At 44.0% G+C, this 15679-nt stretch overlaps 1 protein-coding gene across 1 annotated transcript in view; it reads left to right on the plus strand.

Annotated features, from left to right (window-relative positions):
* Positions 1 to 11185: 11185 nt before the first annotated feature.
* The window catches only part of LOC103362075 (PDZ and LIM domain protein 7), a 45753-nt gene continuing 41259 nt past the window's right edge, over positions 11186 to 15679 (plus strand). Inside the window, exon 1 of the mRNA XM_008288336.1 lies at positions 11186 to 11440. Coding sequence (XP_008286558.1) covers positions 11345 to 11440 — 96 coding nt within the window. The 5' untranslated portion in view covers positions 11186 to 11344. The remainder of the gene's footprint in view (positions 11441 to 15679) is intronic.

Genomic DNA, 15679 nt, shown 5'->3' on the forward strand with positions numbered 1-15679 from the left:
GAAGCTTCAGTACGTCATGTTTCTGTTACGATACACGACTTTTTATTCACCTAACAAACGATCGATTATTAAACAAAACTACTGCCAAATGTCCTGGTAACACAGCTGGTCGTATTCTGTCGCTTTACGGTACTTTTGTAGGAAGAATAATATGATTTCTTCTGAAACGAATTAAAACAATTTGATAAAACACAACTTTACAAAACGTTTTCTCAATAAAAAACTAAATAAGTCACATTTAGAGACGGATGTTAGTCGTACATTAGTGGCAATTAAATTGCTAATTAGATATAAATAGACCAGAACCACCTGGCAGATGGCACCAGGGTTCTTTGGACCTCTGCACAGCGCTTTTAATTGACATCAGAATGAACGAGGCGACACCGAAAAGCAGAATTAATACGTTTTAGTTTCTGGAAAATGTCAAAGAAATGCTGCTGCTTTAGAAACTATAAAGTTATTTGTAGTCAGAATATGTATGTAGTGTTAAGTTGCTCTTTAATAAGACAAATGAGCCCTGCACACCAGCACAGGAAGCTGTTCATCAGAACCACCACACGGTTCTGGTCCAATCACTGTGGGCACTGTGTGGTTTCAGCCAAACTAGTACCGGACGATGGATTTTTTTTTACTTTAACCCAAAGAAAATCTGTTTTATTGTTTTTGAGTCAAACGGACCCAAACGGACCCAAGTTCCTCTGATCCAGGTGAAGGTTCTGAGCCCGTTAGCAGGAGTCCTGCCGTGTTTCCAGACAAGTATTATCATGAGACGGCTGTTTGTGTTGAGATGGACGTTTGTCGCAGCGTGTTTCGTGGCTCTTCTCGTGGTTTCCTGTTTGTTGTGTTCACGCCGTCTGTTGCTTTTGATTTGTTTGATCTGCTCGGTCCTCATAGCGACGGACTGGTTCAATGTTCTGCTGGTTCTGCGAGGAAGAAAAACCGAAATTTCAGTTTAAAAACCAAAAACCTTCCAATGAACCATGTTGGTAATCTGACCAGCTTCCTAACTAGCAGCTACGAGCAGCTAGCAGCTAAATTAACTGCCAACCATTTTGGTAATCAGTCAATTGGTTTGAGCTTTTATTAAAGAAAAACTGTCTATATTCTCCAAATGTGAATGTTTTCTGGTTCTGGTGAGGATAAATCTGCCATCTAATCAGTAAGCAACAGCTAACAGGAAGTGGTTTTTTTAGGGTTGTGAGGAGAAAAAACGGCCGCCATTTTTAACCACTTGGTGCTCCAGCTGGGACCTGTTCCATTAAGAACACTCAGAAAAGTGGACGTTTAAGTCCAAAAACCTGACTTAAACAAACCGAACAAATCAGTGGATTATACATAGAGTATCACCAAGACAGTTAGCCTGACAGTTAGCCTATCTGCTCATTACTCAGCATAAGTTACCAAAGTAACCGAATTGAACGAAGCAGTTTTTGCTTTACGGAACTCAAATAACCTGAAATTAAGTCTGACTAACTGAAGTAAGCCTGACTTGTTTGGTAACCTGGCCCTGGGTGTAGTTTTTCCTCAACAACAACCGGATCAACGTCAGAAACAACCAAAACCAAAACTCTACTTCTAGTTTTAGATTTAGTCTGGAAAAAGCAGAATATCAAATTATACTCAAGGAACCTTCAGGACGAAGTTTTGAGATACAAGAAACGGGCCGATGTTTTGGGAGAACCTCTTGATGAGGCTAGCGGTTTCCCTCTGCTTCTGTTCTTTGTGCTAAGCTAGGCTAAATGCATCCCAGACCTACACACAGAGCGGACGTCCAGCAGGACTTTCCAGACTGTCAGGCTGTTTCTTCGTCTCCTGAAAGCCGCCCGAGGCCTGCAAAAGCACTTTTGTTTAGAAACGAGATATTTTCACGTTTTGTGTTTTCTCCCGTCGTACTGACGTTGTTTCGTTTCTCCTTCTGTTGCTTTTTTCCCCCCTTTATAAATATGACATATTAGCGGTGTATTAAGCGGCCGGGCAGTGTCGTGGAATGTGATCGTGACGTTGTTTGTGTTCGTACGGAGAGCTAAAGGGACAAATATCTGTTGATTGTAACGCAGCTCTCGGTAAACCAATCCGACATGTTGGTTCTTTGTTTGTTCCCCAAGAATCTGTTTGAATGTTTCTACATTTAAATTCAACAAAACCAGATTGACAGAAAAACTAAATGGTTGACTAAAGAAATAAAACAAATTTCCACAACCACAAACTGAACCGAGCTGTTATAGCAGCTAAAGTCTGCTGAATCAGAACGATTTAGCAGCTGCACCAGTAAATTAGTAGTTAAGAATATAAAACTGTTTTAGCTGGCTAGCTAGTTTAACGTTTTGGTTCCCTTTAAGTTAATTGTTAAACTAAAACATTAGCCAAGTGAAGCTAAGCTAATCTGATAGCTAGCCGTAACCCTCATGCGACCTCTTTAAGGACCTCAGTGTAACTTTATTAAATTTACAAATGTGAAACCAAGGAGTTTACTGCCAAATTGACTAGTGTTAATCTGTTACATTTAGGCGCTAACTGTTAGCAGACTTTATAAAAAAATAGCTATATCTTGAGCTAAATTATTTAGCAGCTGAAATAAATGACCAGTTAAAGAACACAAAAACAGTTTCAGATGGGACTCTAGCCTAAAGGTTTGGTTCCCTTTAGGTTGGCTGTTAAACTAAACCATTAGCCATGTGAAAGTAAGCTAATTTGATAGCTAGCTGTAACACTTTTGGGACCATGGCGACGTTTTTGTCTTTAAGTACATCTGTGTAACTTTTTTAAATTGACGCAAATGGAACCAAGGAGTTTGCTGCTAAATTAACTAACCAATTGAATTGTTATCTAGTTATAATATGTTGTGTTTTAGGTGCTAACTGTTAGCAGACCTGATACAAAATGTGCCAATAGCTGAATTAAAAGCAAATGAATCTAAATCTAGATAATTTAGCTGCTGAAATAAGCTTAGTGAAGGCACATCAAACTAACTTAGCTAGCTAGCTTGACGTTTTGTCAGTTACCTGTGGAACAAACCTTTAGCCAAGCGGAGCCGAGCTAATTTGATAGCTAACCTTAAACTGCCATGTTTTAGATAAGAAACGGAGCTGAACAAACCTGAACCAAATTGCAAACCAGGTTTAACTAAATTCTAGTTATAGCTCAGTAAACGATCCCTTCAGCTAATTTACATATTTAGCCATTAGCACGTATTTGTTAGCAACCAAACTGTTAGAAATGCTTTTCGCGCTTTGCTTTAGAAACAGCAACAAGGAAAGGAAGATTCATGGAAAGAAAAGGATTCAAAAACAGAGGTTTTTGGGGTAAAATACAACTGGAGGTCAACTAAACGATTCATTAACCAAAGTCAGAACGTTTTAGATATTAAAATTAATCACATCAATTTTCAAACTGCTTTGATGGCTTTGGTTCAGAGTTTTTGTTTTATCCACGTCCAGGTTTCAAACTTTTAAACCTTCTTCCTGAGACCTGTTCTGTTTGTTCCCTCATTAGTTCCTGATCCCAGAGTTCACTGCAGACCGTATGTTGAATATACTGAATATAGACGCCAGTGTTTCATATATTAGTTCTTGTGTATTAAAGTTTCTGTTCTGAAAGACTGATGTTGGCAAACGGGAAGACGAGTCTCTGTGGATTTCCTGTTTATCTCAGTGTTTCTTTTATTTATTTTTCTAAATAAATATCTATTATTTACTGGACTCCCTGTGCAGCGTCCTGTTTCATTACTGCAGAGACACAAATAGTTTATAAAGCGACACATAAAACACGTCGAGCTGATAACAGAGAAAACCATCGTGTCACTGAGCTTCTAAACCTACAGGCTGGTTTGTGTTCATAGACTTATTTTATGAACACGTGTATATTTGTAACTGAGAACATCTTGGCAAAGACAAAAATCATGTTGATGTAATACAGTTTTTTTGTAAAAATGTAAATATATTTATAAGAATTCCCTTTATTAGGAGGGAAACGGCTGATTATGAGGGAACATGTAGGTCCACATGCTGCGGTTCTGATATTAATCTGATTAAAACGGTCAAATCAAATCAATGTTTTTATGTCTGTCTGTATAATACTTATGTTTTTGAACAACAAACTGACAAATAAGTGAGAAATAAGTTTTATATTTTAATTCTGGTTGATGTTATTCAGCTGAAAAACGCCAAAATGTTTTTTTAATGTTTGTAGTTATTTGATTTCTTTCAGTTTAATTATAAAATAATTAACTCCAGGTGTTTATAATCATAACAGAATAAACATGATGAAGAGTCAGAGTTTAGTTTTGCTGTGAAATATTTTTTCTACTAAATTAAAGACGTTGAATGTAAACCAGACACTGATCCACTGACTGGTTCCGTGTCCGTGTGTTCTGGACCTGTGCGTGCTTCGGGTGTCGCTGCCTCTTTAAATGAAAGTCCTGCTAATGAAAATCCTCCGCTAACACCCCTCCTGCCCTCCTGCCCTCCTCCTCCTCCTCCTCCTCCTCGGCCTCCCTCCTGCTCTCTGCCCGGGGACCGGAGCTCGATCCCCGGATCGCCGCAGGCCGTAGCGGTCGGTGAGTGACGGTCGGAGCTGCGGGGAGAGAACCAGGTGAGCTGTCCCCCGTCCGGACCGCCTCTGCTCTCTGCCGGTTAATCCCTCCATCACCCCCCACCGCCTCCAGCCGGCAACAAGTTGCACCGCCCGCCCGGCTCGCAGCCCCGGCGGCCGGGTCACTCACAGCGGCGGCTCTGACCCGCTGGAGCCGCCTGTAGCGGCGGTGGCCGGTTCGGAGGCCCGGACTCGGCTCACGTGTTGGGTCTGTTAGATTCTCAGGTGAACACCGGGTTCCCAGAGGACCTGCGGGGCGGAAGCAGCAGGAGCAGGTGGGCGGTGTCGTCCAGGAGATCACCTGAGATCACAGGTGAGCCGCAGCAGTTTAGATTCTATTGAACCTGACCGCTGACATCAGTCACTACAAAGTTAGCTCGCTGGTTCCCTGAACAAACCATCTTTATGGAACTTTCAGGGAACATTCAAATAACGTTTCCTAAAAAATCTGGCAAAGAATAACATTCAGTGAACGTTACTTTAAAGTTACAGGTTGTAGTTTCTCTGAACAAACCGTAATCTTCAAGAAACTATTCGCAAATTAAATCAAACAGCTAACTGCTAGCTAACGGAGTAACTGCTAATTAGCTAGCATTAATCGTCTACCGTGTTATTGGTGCTAACTGTGAGCAGACCTAATAGAAAATATGTTTTATGACTTTATTAAAATTTTACCTAACCTCAACCAATCACATTTAGTGACTGAAGTAAATTATTAGTTAGAGAACATCAATCTGTTTTAGCTCGCTAGCTTAACGTTTTGGTTCGCTGAGCTAATCTGTTAGCCACATGAAACCACATGCTAGTTGTAAACTAAACTAAGCTTTTAAAAACACGGAACAAAACTGTTATAGCTGCTAAATTAAATGATTAGTAGGTTTACTGTTACTGTTTACTATTAAATTTACGAGCTAATGGGTAAATTGAGTTGCTAGTTAGGGCTAATCTGTTGTGTTTTAGGTGCTAACTGTTAGCAGACCTGATACAATATTTGAACAGCTAAAACTAGTTATTATCTCTAATTTAACATAACAGGGAAAATCTGTAAAATGGCAGTAAATTGTTTAAAAATTACAATTAAAAACTGTGAACTTAGATATTTTTTTCTGGTGAACATTTATTGACTGTTTAATAAATTATATGAAAGAAAAAATGATGAAAAATGTGCAACGGTTTGCTCTGAATATTCAGAGATGAAGCGTATAATTGGAAGAGATGCACGTTTTCCTTCATAAATAGAAATACACTGAAAGTAAATCCACATCACAGATCATGAAGGAGAAGATAGTTAACACAGTTTCTATCATCAATAACGGGGGACAGGCTGGTATTTACTCACTAATGGAGGCACCAACCCCCTCAGAGAAAGCATGGATGTACCTCAGATTTAAAGGTCAATTTAAGCACTTTAATTGTCTCTTAATGTTGCTTTAAAGAAGAGTTTTGACTCCTTATCTCAGCAGACACACCGGCTGGCTGTCTATGAATGATGTCTGTATTCTGTCCTCGGCTGACCTTTGATTTAACGACGCAGCCCAATTAAGAAGCTGTTTGAAATGACAAACTATTCACACGTGCTGTAAAGCTGAGAGAGAGATCACTATCACTCCACCCGCCTCCCGCATCAAGCGCCCCCTCACACGCTCCTCGGCAGGCGGCTGGTGGACGGTTGGCTCCCACGTCGTGCCATCCAGCTGACTCAGTTTGTGTTTTAGACGTCGCGCTGAGCCCCTTTAACTCATGAAAGGTCGCCGGGGTTCATGTGACGGATGTCTGCAGGCTATTTCTGACAGCATATCTTCAATTCAGTGTGTTTGAGTGTGTAAACGTCTCCCTGCTCTGTTCTCCGTGTTGATGAATCAGTAGGAACTTCTGCTGTCGCTGTATGAGCCTGTTTTACTTCAGTGTTTGTCTGAGCTACAGCATCAGCATCATTTACCTCCAAAACGTTTACGAGCTGCATCTATCTTCTGCTGGTTATCTTTTACAGCTGGGTTGGTTCGACCCGCTCCACTCTGCAGCTGTGCGACCGTCACAAAGTCACAAAGCCGATTAATGCCTCCGACCGGCTCCCTGCAGATGTGTGTGAAATTTCCATCCCCGTTAACCTTAAACACTCGCTAACCACCCTGGGAAAGCTCTCTGTCAGATTCCTCTCTGCCACAAAGGCGTCTAAACTTAGCCGGTGATATAACGGGCTGAGCAGATCAGGCTGCTCTGGGATCAGCCTGTCAGTCGCTGCGGAGGGCCACAACGCCCTCAGACATCCACGAACAGCCACATGTCAGGCTGTGGAGCATTCACAGGTCCACATGCTTCAGACGTCACTGCAGGGAAAGTTGATGTCCACACAGAGGGAGTGGATTTGAAACTGTCTGCTGTTAGAGGAGGTTTTACTGCTTCAGTAAAGTGGACCTGAGGCCTGTACGAGGAAACAAGTTTAACACAACCAGGGCATCTTTCTGGCTTCACTGAACCTACAAACGACCACAAATATGGACGCATGCAAAGTCCTCACAAGAATATAAATCCTAAACCAGAAAGAAAAAAAGCTGCAAACTCCATCCATCCATCATCTCTACACCTTCATCCTCACCAGGGTCATGGGGGGCGGAGCCTATCCCAGCTGACTCAGGGTGAAGGCAGGTTCACCTGGACAGGTAACCAGTCTATCACAGGGCTACACTTAGAGACAGACAACCAAGCACACTCACATTCACACCTACGGACAATTTACAATCACCAATTAACCTCAGCATGTTTCTGGACTGTGGGAGGAAGCCGGAGAACCCGGAGAGAACCCACGCTGCACGGGGAGAACATGGAGACTCCACGCAGGAAGATCCCGGGTGTCCTCACCGGGACGCCAACCTTCCAGCTGCGAGGTGACGGTGCTAACCACTGATCCACCTGCAGCCTGGTACTGAACTAGGGTTTATTAAATTAAAACTGTGCCGTACCGACCCAGTCTCCACAAAATTACACTGATAAACTGCGCCAGGTTTACAGTTTGATTGGAACGTAGTTTTATTTTGGAGTAACAGGAGGCAGCGAGGACAGGAGCCAGAGATCAGATCTTCACCTTGAAGACCAAGTTTTGCTTCCCATGATTGGTTTTGTTTTGCTTTCTGGTTGGATTCAGGAGAACATCCGGCTGTGTTCGACATGTTCACATGTTAGAAGCTTGGTCAGGGTTTGGCACCAAAGTCACGTGTTCAACGTTCCCTTGGTCTGGGTTGATGTCCGACTTCTTCACTCCATGTCTGGAGCTTCTCCTCTGTGTGGCGCTAATACGTGATTGGTTGGATGAAAAGTTCACTGATCAGAAATGTGTTTGTGTTGAGTTACAGACAAACGTAACCTGGAAGAAAATACCTCAAAGTATTACTGAGAATGCAGTTTACTTGTACAGGAACGTGGTTTTTGTGTCTTCATGTGTTTATCATACGTATAACTTTCAGTCAGAGCTTTGTGTTTGCTCGTGTCTGTCAGCAAACTGGTTCTAACCAAACCAGGAGCTGGTAGAGGTCCAGACATGTTTCTGCTGGTCAGAGTCTGATCCTCAGTCTGCTGCTGTTCTCCTTCATGACCACCGGCTCTGGTTTTACTCTCTAAGCTGCTTAACTCACCAAATCTGTCATTTCTTCCTCATTTAGTGAACATCAGAGAACAAAACAGCAGCTCGTCTTTCACGGGTTAAAATGATCATTGATGAGTAACGTCACCTCGTCGTGTCCTCATCGTCTGAGATGCAGGTTTCATGGCGACAGAAGTCACTAATCGTCTTTTGGTAACAGTTATAGAAGGTTAAATGCTAACCCTGCTAGCATGCTATAGCTCAAAGACAACAGCTGGTGATCTGACCAGGTGGAAATCAACGTTCTAGAGTTTCTGTTCCAGGAGGCCTCGGCGTAAAGAGACTAAAGAGACTCAGAGACAGAACATCTGTAGACGGTTAATCAACATTTCGCTGAACACAAGCGCTGGATTGGACTTTGTTTTTATCAGAGAGGTGACATGTGGGATTCAGGAGCTTTGCATGCCCTCCATTAACCCCGACCTCCTCCTCTCAGACTGCGTCCAGTTCATGTGCAGCTTCATTCGGTTGATCAAACTGTGTTGTCATCACGGTGTAATCTGGGAAACAGTTGAGTTGTCTGTGAACAGCTGCTGTCAGAGTCCAGGCAGCTGGACGTTCTGATCAGGCAGGTCCCTGGACTCCTGCTGGTCCTGCACCGACAGACCTGCCTATGTGTGGATCCAACTGTAGTTTACTGCACAGAAAATACAGCAAAGCTCTTCACATGAACACGAGTGAAGATTAAGCAGTGTATAGATAATGGATGGATGGATGGACAGTAGTAACTTCAAGGTGGCTCGGTGGTTAGCACCAACACCTCGCAGCTAGAAGATCCCCGGTTAGGACGCCTTGGTGCAATGGACCGGCTGGGATAGGCTCCAGACCCCCCATTATGGACAACAGTGACCTAAATCTCTTTACGGTTTATTCATAACTCTTTGCCTCAGATCTCTCACTACATTATAAACTGTAAAATTTAATTTTGCTAATTCTTCAACATACAAATAAAACTTAACCGTGTGTTTACCTTTTTCAGAACCCCAGAAGGTTAATATGATAATACGGACGTTCAAAGTTTCAGTTTTAACAGACAGTGAAAACAATGATTGTATTTGCTGCTGTATAGAGAAGTGCTGTGTTCTGGTTCTGCAGCCATTAAATGAAACCTCACACACGCTGACAGCTCAGCAGTGTGCATCACCTGTTGTTAACACCTGCCAACAGAAAAAGCCCATGAACCCGACATGCATGTGTTGCCGTGCAGACAGAAGCTGTTTCTAGTTTGACTGCTGTCGTCACTACAGCACGCTCTACAGCTTCATCTATTTATTATAGAGGGCATCCTTCACTAGCATTTAGCGTCCTCTGGCTAGTCACTAGCATCCCGAGGCAATTCATGGCTGGTGACTAGCATCCTTAGGCTAGTGACTACCATCATTAGGCTGGTCATTAACATCCCTGGACTAGTCACTAGCATCCCTCGGCTTCTTACTAGCATCACTAGGCTAGCCTGTAGCATCCATAGCGTGGTCATTAGCATCCTTAGTTAGTCTATAACATCCATTGACTGGTCTATAGCATCCCTAGGCTTCTTACTATCATCACTAGGCTAGCCTGTAGCATCCATAAGGTGGTCATTAGCATCCCTAGTTAGTTTATAACATCTAAAGTCTAGTAACTAGCTTTTCAAGGCCAGTCACTAGAATCACGAGGCAAGTCACTTACATCATTATGCTAGTTTATAGCATCCCTAAGATTCGAAGCTGTGTAGCATTTCTCTAGGCTAGTCACTAGTGTCTGGTAGGCTGGTCTATACCACCCCTAGCTTAGGCTAGAGCATCACTATGTTAGTCTTTAGCATCCTTGGACTAGTCACTGACATTCCTAGGTGAGTCCCTAGCATTGCAAGGCTAATCTATAGCTTCCCTAGACTAGTCTGTTGCATTGCTAGGCTGATCCACAGCACCTTTATCCTAGAAACTAATATCCTTCGGCTAGTCACTAACAACCCTATGCCAGTCAATAGCATCTCTAGGCTAGTTTGTAGCATTTCTAGGTTAATCTATAGCATCCTTAGAATGTTCTATATCATCCAAAGTTGGTTTGTAGCATCCCTAGGCTAGTCTGTAGCATCTTTAGCCTCAAAATTGGCAACTCTAGTTTAGTCACTAGCATCCCTAGGCTAATCTGTAGCATCTTTAGCCTCAAAATTGGCAACTCTAGTTTAGTCACTAGCATCCCTAGGCTAGTCTGTAGCATGGCCATGAAACTAGCACCCCCCAGTTAGTCATTAAACTCAGCATACGTGACATATTAAGCACATATATGAACATTATTTGTACCTTTTTAAGTGTAAACAGCCTAAATCAGTATTTACTGGTACCAGAGCACTAATGTGGATCAACCCCAGTACAGTCATCATTTCTTTCTGTGTGTGTGAGTACAAACCAGAGCGATGAGCTGATCCACAGATCAGCGTGTGGGATGATAAGAATCAGCCTCCTCGTGGTATCTTGGCCGTTTCCCTCCGCCTCCAGCAGACTGATGAGCTGATCGCTGTGATTGATTAGGTGAGCGGTTCTGGTCGACGCCCCGCTGCAGGGCGGAGTCGACCCGGCTGCTGCTGACCTTTAAGCTATCAGAGGCGTCTCGCTCGTGGCCTTTCTGTTTTATCGCCACACAGATAATGAGACGTTTCCGACCCCTGATTGGGTCCGAGGGAGACCCTGCAGGCCGGGGGAGGCGAAGGGGGAGGATGGGGAGGTCTAGAAGAATCTGCTGGGTCTATATTAGCCCCGGTGAATCACGGCGAGCCTGGCATACCGGGTGTCCCCTTTCACGCCATATAAGTCCACCCCCCCTCCTTTCCCTGCTGCCCCTCTGCCCTGCCTCACCCCTGCCTCACCCCTCCGCCCCCCACAATGCCACAGCGCTATCTCTGGCTATTCTTAGGCTGTCACTTCAGCTCGTCTGAGCAGGCAGGTCTTCTCCTCGCTCCTCTCAGCCCAACATTTTTCCCTTCACCTGTTTCATTTCTCCTCTGTCCTCTCCCAGAGCCGACTCGCCGCCGCCGCCGCCGCCACCAGCGCCGCTCCTCCCTCCCGTCCCGTCTGTCCAGCCGCTGCGGAGTTTTATTCAGAAAGTCTGGTTTAGTTTCGGAGGATCTCTGGAAGAATGAGCACCTACACCGTGTCGCTGCCCGGGCCCGGCCCCTGGGGCTTCAGGCTGCAGGGGGGGAAGGACTTCAACATGCCGCTGACCATCTCACGGGTAGGAAACTGCTGATTTTCAATCTGTGCTGCCGCTTCTTAGTTTATCTTTTTGCTATTTAAGTCTGTGAAAGTCTTCAAAGAGCTTTCTAGAAGTGGGCGATTGTGTCTGAAGAAGAGGACGGGGCGAGGAGGGTTTAACCCTCTGAACCCGGCGTGGGCTCTGGGCGTTTCACATTTTTACTCACCGTGGGCTCATTTTTCACTGCAATATGAAGTCCTGCAGCGCCATGGAAACAGAACCACCAGGACTGGACAGACAGGAGAGTCTTCTGTACAGAGTGACCGTTACAACACCATGAAGCATAAAAAAGAAAAAATGCAGCTTGATTATTTATGTCACACGTACAGCAGTCTTCCCACAGGTGTGACCACCGATGGACAGTAAATGTTCATCCTCCAGGTGTTTTAGTTTGTTGCCCCTCTGCTCTGTGTAAACACAGCCTGCAGTTCATCCTAGTTCAGGTGGAACCTTCTTGAATTTTTGCCACGTTACCGTTGGTCCCAGCTGAGTCATTAATGGCTTCACAGCTGAACCAGGAAGTGCAGAATTTTTTAGTTTTTTACAGAATCTAGTTTCGGAATCAGTTTTTTTTTTTAGTGAATTTTTTCAGTAATAAATTTTGAATAAATTAATATGATGACGAGTAGTTCCAAGAACAGTCAGAACATTGAAGTCTGGTCTTCTTGGTGATTTTTAAAATAAGAAAACATTCCTTTTTTGGGTTTAGGACGCCAACCTTAAAGTGGGAAGTCCGACGTTTTTGGGGGGTTTTATGGTTTCTGTCACTGACAATCTGCCCTCTCAGTCTTTAGGAACAGACTAAAGACCAGCTCTTTACTGAACACCTCTGCACTGGACAGACTGAAAGCAAACAAAAAAACAAAATCCTATCACCTCCCTGCAGCCTGCTGCTGGCATCAGCGCCCCGTCACACTTCATTTTGTTCTGTGGCTCTTATCTCGATTGTTTCCTCCTGACTAGATCCCTGCTGCTGTTGGATCTGCTCTCAGATGTACGTCGCTTTGGATAAAAGCGTCTAAATTAACTGTATATTTGTGATAAATGGTGTGATTTTGGTGATTTAAAAAAAAAAAACCAGCATAATGCCTTTGCCATGCATCAGCAGATTCTGGGGTTCAGAGGGTTAAAGCCGTCCCTTGTGTCCTCTGCCTCCAGTTTTTATTGTTCCTTCGCTCCTGCAGCTGCTTTCAGACGTGACCTGTGGTTTCGTGGCTGGTTCTGGAACCCCTGTGAGACCTGCCAGGGTGATTCCTGGCCCCCGGCGGCCCCAGCAGGCCCCCTGATATGCCAGGGAGGCCGAAAGCAGAGCCGGAGGCCTAAAAGTGGAGCGGGTGTTGGTTTCAGAGGCCGGTCTCTCTGAATAGACAGAGAATCGTCCTGCAGCGCTGCAGCTCTGTCTGCTGTCAGGATGCTGACATCTTGACCTCTGACCTTCTCTGCTGGCTGCTGTCGGCTGATTTAGGGCCCGGCGCTGAGCTCTGAGCTGCTCTGGAGGCTGCACAGGTGTTTTGTGCTGGTTCACCAGAGCCTGAACCACTACGGTCCTCATTATGTAACCTACAGACATGCACAGTGGAGGCCAGACCAGCAGACACACAACCCCACCATGAACCACAGGCCCACTGTAGCCATCAGGTGGTGTCTCTGTAGGGTTTGTGAGTCTTCCTGCTCACTTTGTGCTGGTTTTGTGAGTCTTTGGGGCAGCTGTGCATCAGGTTCAGGGGGGACAGCGTCTCACTTTTGTCGTTCAGTTGCTCTTTATAGTCGGTATTTTGCCTTGTTGCTGTTGTCATTTCCTATCTGTTGTTGATTGTTGAGCATCTAGTTTTGGTTTTGTGACTCATTCTGGTCATTTCCCCGCCTTGTTGGCTGCTGCATGTCAGAGTTTTGGTGATTTTGTCTCTCAGAGTTCATTTTCTGCCTCATTTTGGTGGTTTTGTGTCTTAATTTGAACCTTTTAGGGTTGTCATGCATCTAGTTTTGTGGGTTTTTTGTCTTATTTTGGTCATTTTGTTTATTTGTGGTCATTTTTGAGTCTTTTCATGCAGGTTTTCTGTCTTTTTCAGTTGGTTTTGTGCCTCATGTTGGTGATTCTGTGTCTCATTTTGAACCTTTTTGTGTCCTTCTTGGATGTTGTGCATCTATTGTTGATGATTTTAAGGCCTGTTCAGGTGATTTTGTGTCTCTTTATGCTTGTTGTGCATTCATTTGGATGGTTATATGTGTCTTTCTGATCATTTTAGTTTGTTGTGCATCTATTTTGGTTGCTTTGTGTCTCATTTTGGTCATTCTGTTCCTGCTTATGGTCGTTTTGTGGTAGTTAAATTTGATTTTGGTGGATTGTCTGTCTCATTCTGGTAATTTTGCACCTGTTGTTGGCTGTTGTGCCTTTAACTTTCGTGGTCTTTAAGTTCATTTTGTGCCTCATTTTGCCGACTTTCTGTCTTGACTTGATGATTTTGTGTTTCTTTGTGGTGGTTTTATGTCTTGTTAGGATTGTAATTTGTGTAGTTTTACGTCTCTTTTTTGCTGTTTTCTGTCTCTTTTTTAGGTTGTTGTTTATGTAATTTGGGTGCTTTTGCATGATTTCGTGTTCGTCTACGGTGTTCTTGTGCCTCATTGTGGTAATTTTACTTCCCTCGTTGGATGCTGTCTTTCTGGTTTAGGTGGTTTTGTGATTATTTCTGGTTGTGGTACTTGTCATTTTGGTGGTTTTTAGTCACATCCTTCCAGGAGTGCAAAGAGAGGAGATTTGCTCTGGGCTCGGTGGGAGGTGTGCAGGTTGTCGACAGCAGGTCTTGGTGAACTAAGAGCTGGATGGAGATGTGCACTGTAATCTGATGCAGATGCTCCACAGTGTTCATTCATGTGAACTGTTTGTTCTTCTCTCTCCAGGTTTCCTTTAAGTCTTGTGTATTTGTGTTCACTCACTGCAGCCGAATTCTATGAAACTGATTAAAGCCAAACACCAAATTCATTCTGCAGCTTTGGATTAACAGTTGTGAATATAGACGTTGTTGATTTTCAGGAATAAACGTTTAATTTTTATGTTATATGGACGTGAATCCTTAAAAACTGCAGGTTCTGTGTGTTTGCTGCTGCAGAGGAGATGCTGTTTGGTCTCCAGCTGCACAACTGGAAAACTTTTCCCTCACACTTGACTTGTGGCAAGTTAAAACTGTTCATGTGACAAAAAATTATTTAATGCTGCTTTAATGGGACAGCACTGTTGTATTTATCTGGCAGTCTTTATGATGTATTCACACAATAAAAGAAGGAAGTTTTCTTTACCAGATAGTGTAGGAGACGGGGTTGATCAGTGAGCGTTGCAACTCTTTTTTTGACCCTGAGTTTTGTTTCTCAGGCTACACGCAGGCTGCTCCAGCTCAGTGATGAAGGCGCTGGGTGTTGAATGCTATAGTGCAGCGATTGTGCCAAAAATAAGACGACTGAGAGGCCAAGGGAGCCTCTGGTGAAGCCAGTGACTGATTTAGCTCCTGATAGGCTGGCAGTGGAAACTGAGAGGCCGGCAGGATCTCTTCTTATCGCTCTATGAGACGAGTCGCCGGCTCATCGAGCTCAGGCATTCATTCAGACAGCTATTCACACAGTTACCTTGGCAACCCACTGGATAAGGAACTACCTTCACTACTCACTAGCATCTCTAGATTAGCATCTAGCGGCACAAGAGGAGCAGCTAGCTTTTACGGGCTAATCACCAGCAATCATAGGCTAGCCACAAAAATCTCTACGTAAGCAATTAGTATCCCAAAGCAAATCACTAGCATCCCTAAGCTAGTCACGAGTGCCCTTCGACAAGCAACTGGCATTTTCAGGCTTGTTGCTAGGCTAGCAACTAGGCCAATCAGTTGCATCCTTTGGCTTGTGACTGTTTTTCAGGCTAGTCAGTAGCACACTTAAACTAGAAACTAGTGATCCTAGGCTACTCAGTGACATTGTTCAGCTAGCGACTGTCATTCCAACACTGGTCAGAAGCATTTTAGACAAGCAACTAGCATTCCTAAGCTAGTCACAGATATCCCTAGTCAAGTGACTAACCCTCCCTATGCTAGCAATTAGCATCTAGAGGCTGATCGCTAGGATCCCTACGTTAGCAACTAGCATCTAGAGGCTCATCACAGATATCCCTAGTCAAGTGACTAACCCTCCCTATGCTAGCAATTAGCATCTAGAGGCTGATCGCTAGGATCCCTA

This window comes from Stegastes partitus, unplaced genomic scaffold (assembly GCF_000690725.1).
Source record: "Stegastes partitus isolate 25-593 unplaced genomic scaffold, Stegastes_partitus-1.0.2 Scaffold553, whole genome shotgun sequence".
Lineage (NCBI taxonomy): Eukaryota > Metazoa > Chordata > Actinopteri > Pomacentridae > Stegastes > Stegastes partitus.